The 7,480-nt window shown below is 40.8% G+C and overlaps 1 protein-coding gene across 2 annotated transcripts in view; it reads left to right on the plus strand.

The window, feature by feature from the left end:
* Positions 1 to 7,242, plus strand: part of midn (midnolin) — a 29,299-nt gene extending 22,057 nt beyond the window's left edge. For both annotated transcript variants that reach the window (XM_048614154.1, XM_020531837.2), the window contains exon 8: positions 4,209 to 7,242. In XM_048614154.1, coding sequence (XP_048470111.1) covers positions 4,209 to 4,471 — 263 coding nt within the window. In that variant the 3' untranslated portion in view covers positions 4,472 to 7,242. The remainder of the gene's footprint in view (positions 1 to 4,208) is intronic.
* Positions 7,243 to 7,480: the final 238 nt, after the last annotated feature.

The raw sequence follows: 7,480 nt of genomic DNA on the forward strand, positions 1-7,480 counted from the left end.
TAGCAAAGTTAGCAAAATTCCTGTGATCATGGGACCTTGATTCCAACATGTACTTGCTCCTCCCTACATTCCAATTACATTGAACTCCAGACTACTCCAAAGTCTCCTATGCCAACCCCAAACATTTTGCCTTTGTTTTTCTCCATTTATACAGTTTTCAGCCTTTTAAAAGAAGCAAACACAAACTTTACTTGTCATCTAATCACTGTTTCCTGATCTAACTTCTCTGTTACGCTTCAATCATGTGATGTCCAGTACAATGAGCCATTATTCTTTTTAATCTACGTTTTTCAGGACAAAGCCTTTTGGAACTTGCTCAGCTCTGTTTTTGGACATGTTCCCCTTCACTACTTTGCTGTTCGCTGGCTCCACCACCTTTGTCAAACCTTTTGCACGGCTGCGCACATTATCATAAATAGGATTATTTCAGACTAGCTTGAGCAGTACCTTTTTTGGGTTGCTGCTCGTTATTCCTTTTTTTTTTTGAGAGAATGTTGAGGAGATGCGAGCCAGATGAATGTTTTTTCGGAATAGCTTACAATGGAATGAACATTTCAATCTTCAATATAGCATGATGTACAACTACAAGAACAGTAGGCTGTTTCCGGCCCATGTAAACATAATGAACCTAGCCCTCATCTCAGGTACATTCACTTCACTTATAGTTCCTGCCTGTGATAGGAGTAGACCATGAGGCTATGTTTATTTCTTGAACACAGCAGATGGCAGTAATTCAGACTATGTAATGGTGGAGCCATCTGCCTATGTTACAAACCTAAGTCAACATGAGAATCGAGGCTGTACTAACATTTTTAAGATACTAGAGCAATTGTGCATCTGTAGATTGGGTCTCGCAGCTCAGAAGTATGCCAAAGTTCCTTAATGGAAATTGTACAAAGTCTACAGAAGTGGTCTTTGAATAAAAGCAATTGAATGCCTTGGATCTAAAGGTGCTGCGCTGTTGAGAATTTCATTGTTAAGAGATGCTTTTGCTCACGTTTGCAAAACTGCAATAATAGAATAAGGAAGAGAAAGTAGCTCCTTTTCGCAGCAGAAAAAAGTTAAGTTCCCAATCTTGATAATTTGCCTAAAATAAAGTATTCCACAGTAAAGTAGTGACTTGTCATTTGAAATGCAACTATTTTGGTCCCAGATTTGCATTTCTTACGCCAGCCTCAAATCTGTCTGTGCGCGCACTGAAGACATGTCTAGATGGGAACCATAAACCAAGGGGAACAATGGAGCATTTTTTTCACTTTTGTTTTGGCAGATGTAGGGGAGCCTGCAGGGAATAGCTTCTCGGTATTTGCATTCTATCCACCCACACAACAGGCAGTAGCAGTTGTGTTAAAGGAAGGTGGTTTGCACAGACAGGGTGTGGGGGAAGTGGGGGTGGAGGAGGAGGGCAGTTGGGACAGGAAGACGTAGGAGAGCACAGGCACTGCGTTGGTTTAGCTGTGCTATACCTTGTGGTTTCCACCTCACGCTTTTTGAATTAAAGAATGCAATTGTGTTCAATCAGTTAAATGGTGTCACAGTACACAGTAATTGGACTTATTCTTGTCTGAGTACAAATGCACTTGACAGGACAAAAGTACAATAAATTCATAAATCAAGTGACAACTTCCTTCCCTTTTGTCTCCTACCACCATTCATATATTCATGGGCACACACGTGCAATTCGGGTGCATGAAGCGCTCTGACCTATTTGGTTTTACTCATCTGCCTGCAGACAATGAACTTGTTGTTGAGAACCAGTTGGACTTTGGCCTTTTGGGCAATACTGGCGAATATTCCAGCCCTCCTCCTGATTTCTGATGGGTTGGAGTATTTTTTATTTTAATTTGTCGTCAGGTGTTGGCTTAGTTATGCGTTATCGGACGTTGCCAGGTATTTTTAAACCCACAGCAGCCAAACAGGAAATGGCTTTTTTAGCAACAGCTGAATGTAAGCACTGAGGTTTAATTGATGCTTTTTGTTCTGTCAGGAGTTGCAGCAGCTGTAGTGGTTTGTAACCGTAAGGAAATTGCCATTGTATATAATTAAGGATTTCTTTTAAAAGTAGCTGCCCGAGCCTTAGGTGGAAGATACAGTAGTCTGATGCTTCATTTGAGGTTTGTCTGAGGGATGCTTTTCGTATAAAAGCTATCGGTATGGTAGTTTGGATAATACATCAGCGTGGTCAAGATCAGCCAACTAATTACAGCCTGGACATTGACCCTGGTTTGTACAGGGATTAGTGACACAATGCAAGATAGCATCAGCAGCTACTGTAGTTTGTATGTTAAACCAAGATCTTATTTACTGTGCAGATAGGTGTGAGTGATCTTTCGAAATGCAAGGAACTGACTGAGTGCCTTGACCTGTAATTCCTCTCATAAGTGACACCACTAATAGTGAATAATTCAGTCCAGTCATTCATTTGGGTGTGGAGATTGCCAAATGCAGCAACCAATGAAATTGTGACTGCAAGTCAAAGATAATCCACTGGTTATAAATGACAAATCAGGTGCTATGTAAATTTCTGGCATCAGCTGAGCAGTGTTTACTGTCAATAAGCTCATGTATTGGAGTCGTTACTTGGTGAGGTAAACTGGGATTTCTGTCATCATGGGTTTGTTCTCCCCTAAAAGGAGGATGTAACATTGAATGAGTAGAAGGTGTTGGGAGTTTTCAGGGCAATGGGGAACCTGATGCTAGACTTTTCCCAATTGCTGTTGGACTTCCTGTGACCACTAAAAATTGTTCTGACAACAGCAAACTCCCTGCAGCCGCGTGCAGTGTTTCATGGTGGGGACACTGAAGATCTTCGTACCGTGCATGTCCAGAAACCTAAAATTCACAGCCAATTGCTAGGGTGCTCCATGAATAATGACCCTCTTTCAGTATCTCCTTCAACTGGCTATCAGATGTGTGGGCTCTGACAGAATACCTCAGACTATTTTATAACTATTGGTTAGCATTATAGCTCAGTTTTGGCTTTGCTTGATAATTACAAATGCAGCGTTTGAGAAGCAATCATTGGATTTTGCTGGAGCGCGAACACGGGTAGGCCTTCTCTTTGTGCATTACAGTGATTGCTGATTCTAGTTGTAGGAATGCTACAAGGTCAACACTGGTAATTACTCTTGGGAGTGGCCCTGTCCTGTAGGGCTCACCAGCATAGTCTCCAGGACCTGAATTACCTGCTGAGAGTCATAATAGCACAATAAACCAGCCGAGTTACTGACAGGGGTTGGAGTTGGAAATTTAGATGTTAATTATCCTGTGAAAAGGGATTGCTTTTAAAAGCTTTTGCAAGTGCTTCTTAATTTTATCCTTTTTTCTTGAAGGTAATTGAAAACTGATGTATTCCCAAATTCGAATATGTTGGAACTAGCCATTCATGCATTTCTGGATCTTGATACAGCAAACTAAAAGCACATTTATTGGGGTTGAGGCATTGGGGGTCCTAGTTAGTCCTTTTGCATTTCCATTAGCTTGTGTTCTGTCAATAAAAGATCTATCTGAACTTTTGGGATAACTACTGGCTCCCTGTTCCCATGGTAATGAATGAATGCACTGGCACTGATGTTTAATCAATACAGCTCCCAGTTTCAAATACAGGATTGATCTCCTGTTGCATCCTGACATTATTTAATTCCATTCAGTGGGGTGAAACCAGAGCTTTAAACTGATTTGGCCTGCAGTGATGAATGCACCCTCATTTAGTCACTGGCTTTTTAACTCTTCCTGAGCTGGTTAGGTGTAAGACATTCCATTGAGACTAACGGCTATGGTGGAAACACACCCTCATAATATGGAATTGAAGGCAACATGTGAGCAGATTCAGGAGCTCTCATAGGTTGTGATTTAATAACCAGAATATAATAAATTAATTTGTATAATGATCCAGAATATAGAGAAAACAGGATGATTTTAAAGTACTGCACATTTGTCATTGTGGATTTGTTTGTGGGGAAATATATGTAGATGACCAGGGTGACTTGCTTAACCCATTCCATGTTGTAAATGGATAACAAATCCAAAATGTCAAGAGTTTGTTTCTTTTGGATTGACCCCATGAAATAAGGTTCGTTCATCAGGTATAATGGAACCCCCTGGCATGTGGACACATTCCCATTCATTTTGTAAGGTGACCAATTTTTCTCAACGTGTGAAAGCTTGGAATTTTCTTAATTTTAAATCTCTTTCTATTTCTGTTGTAGGTGACCGACTGAGACAGACAGAAAACCGTGCAACCCGCTGCAAAGTTGAGCGCCTGCAACTGTTGATGCAGCAGAAGAGGATGCGCAGGAAGGCTCGGCGAGATGCCAGGGCACCGTACCAGTGGCTGCCCAACCGCAAGTCCAACCGGACGAATAGTAACAGCAGCGTATCTAGTGATGGCAGTCTAGACTTGGACTTTGAGGACTCTGTATGGAAGCCTGAAGTCAAAGCTGACATGAAGTCTGAATTTGTTGTGGCGTAGACCTACCTGGCAAGGGAGGGTAACATGCAGGACTTCACTTTTGATTTCCGAGACCCAATGTACTCTGAGCAAGCTTTCAGAGATTTGCAGGTGGAGTTATAGGAGAGAGGGGGAGAGCGAGCGAGCACAAGGTCTCCTGAAATCAGGACTGTACACCTGAAAAACTTTTAATTCCCACAAAAAAACAAGAATGCAGTGAGTAACCCAAGATGGAAAGAAGTCACAGGATTAAGTGGATCTGACAAACAGCAGTTGACATGTCTGCAGTATGAGTAAATGGCTGCATTGCGAAATGGTCAATTATGATGGAGACTCTGGAAGATTTGGCGTGCCTGGACACGAGCATGCCTTTCCTCATGGTGGTAACAGCTGCAGTATGAAGCTGTTTGTTGCTGTGGTTGCACTGTTCTTCCCGCAGGAGAACTGCAATCACACAAAAAAAATCTTCTTTGCTTCATTGAAGGCCAATGGGGGTACTACACTTTTATCGGATGGAAAGGAAATGAAGTCTTTTGTTTTGGAAAAAAACTATGTAGCATTGTTCACCGACACTCTCAAAGCATTCAGTTACTGAAATTTTGCACAATTTTTAAACAGTGTGACAACAGGTAGCTTTCATTTTGACCAAGTTTGTCCAATGGTGACTGCAAGTGTACATGGCGACATGTGTGTCAGCCCTGATGAAGCTCTGGATTTTGCAGAAGAGGATAGAGTTTTGCTCTGCATCATGTTAATGATGGCCAGTGTCAGACAGAAAAGGCTTGAATTGTTGGCACCAGTAGAGCTGTTCTACGGAAAGTGTGGTCTTTAAATTCGGTCACTTTTTAACCCTGTTTTGGGGAGAGGGAAGGGGTGGATCTATCCATGGTGAGGCCCAATAACACCTTTATTTTGTCATTTTTTTCCTACACAACTGAGCCAGATCATTTTAGAGGTACACTTGTATACAGTACTAGCTAGTGTAGACTGTAGATAAATTGCAAGATCCATCATTCAATCTGTCTCTCTTATTGCATTTTGCATACCACATCTTGGCTTGCTGGCAGATGTAAGCCATGTTGGTCCAATTTTCAGTGAAGTCCAGGCAATGGGCATCGAACTAGGCGTGGGAGCGAAGGTAAATTTTATCATCTGGACCTTGGTTGGCACTAAACCTCTTGCTTGTTTGTTCTACACAATACAAGTGTTATCTATTCAGTCCAATGGTACAATTTTTAATTTTGAGGCAATAGGCAGAGTTTCCCATCAATTTTTTTAATAGCAAATTTGTATTGGTGAGTGCATGTGTGTTTTAGGGGATATTAAGTCAAATTTGCTGCAAAAGCCTACGTACCCTTTATTAAATTCAGAACTAATGATATTGGCTGTTGTCACCAAATGGCTCAATACGCTCAAGCTGCACGTGTTAGCTAGTGATTCTTAGCGGAGCCCAGTTTCAAACAAACTTTTAATTATGTGGGAATTGCTAAACAGAGCAAATGCAGTGTGTGTGGAGTGTGTATCTAATTTTCTTTGAAAATAATTGGGTTTATGTGGCATTGTAACCACAACTGCAATTGAAGTCAGAACATGAGGAGCCCAAGGTCCTACCATTGCAATACTGTGATGACCTAATATTACACAACCCAATCTCTTCCTTATCAGTACACAAGTGCCTTTTTTGTTCCCAAGTCTACTTCTGTGTCCTTGGCCTGATCAGCTGGGATAACTCTTCTCCTCTTCCATCTGCTCTTACAGTCTGTAGAAAGGCCAATTTCCCCCCCCACCTCCCCTGTCTTCCTTTTGTCACTGCATTCCTTGTCTTTGTCTCGGAACTGAAACCTGTTTATGCTCGCTACTGTACAAAAAAGATGTCGGAACACTTCTCCAAGCTAACTCCATTCTTTCATCCAGATGTCAAGGGATGTGCCATCCGGACCCCATTGTTTGTCCTGTACCGTTGTGATTAGGCACACATTGTAACATCCCACTTCTGTTTGTGAACCTCCTGCTCGTATTTACTGTAGGTTTTTTATATATATACATATATATTTAACTGACTTTGACTTTGTATTGTGTGCTATCCATTGTGCCCCTATCCTGGTTTTAAAAGAAAAACGTCAAGATGCATTAATTCACCAACTTGGTGGGGATTAAATGTATGAACACCTCATTTAAATATTCTGTATTCTTGTAGCCAATTTAAAAAAAAAATACAATGTTCTAGCTAGGCTGGTGTAGCACAAATGTGACTGTATTAATTTATAAACCAAAATGGTGACTGTGAACTAGGTATTTATTTGTGCATTTGAAAGTTTGGGGGAAAAACAACATCACAGCTTGAACATGGCCAGGGTTGATGCAATCTCCTCCATGGAATCTGTACCAGTTTCCAATATCCTAAGCAATACATTTCAATGTGACTTGGAGCAGGCCTTGTAGTTAATTTTGGGATGGGATTAGTTTTTAGTGCAACCAAACTATTGTCACTTGGGATTTTGCATTTACCTCTGCCTTACACACTTGGCAAGACAAAAGGGTTGACGCACTGTCACCCTGAGCATTGGAATGAAGCAGAAAACAGTAAATTATAATGTATTGGTATGTAGATAAACTTACATGCATGTATCATTAGGACTTGACAATGGTTTGTGGGACATACAGTAATTGGTTGTTATGTGGTAATCTGAACATGTACAAACTTGTATTAGATTTTTGTATAGCATTGGAAAAAAAAAGCAACTCCACAGGTATAAATAATAATAAAAGACCAAATGTTGGTGATAATCATATGTCTTGTTCCTTGTTTTGTGTTTTTTTTTTAATTACACATTCTTTATTCTCCAGTTTTTATTTCCCTTGTGCCTGAAGATACTGACTGCCAGTTAGTCTCTCTTCATTATGAGCCAAGGTACTGTTGAGAAGGCTACATTATCTCACAGTGCATCACAGTTAGACTGCTCACTTGATATTCTCATGTACTTTCTGAAAGAGTTGTTGGACAGGAATTGGAAAGGAAATCTTTGCCTT

This window comes from Rhincodon typus, chromosome 29, assembly GCF_021869965.1.
Source record: "Rhincodon typus isolate 14 chromosome 29, sRhiTyp1.1, whole genome shotgun sequence".
NCBI classification, from domain to species: domain Eukaryota; kingdom Metazoa; phylum Chordata; class Chondrichthyes; order Orectolobiformes; family Rhincodontidae; genus Rhincodon; species Rhincodon typus.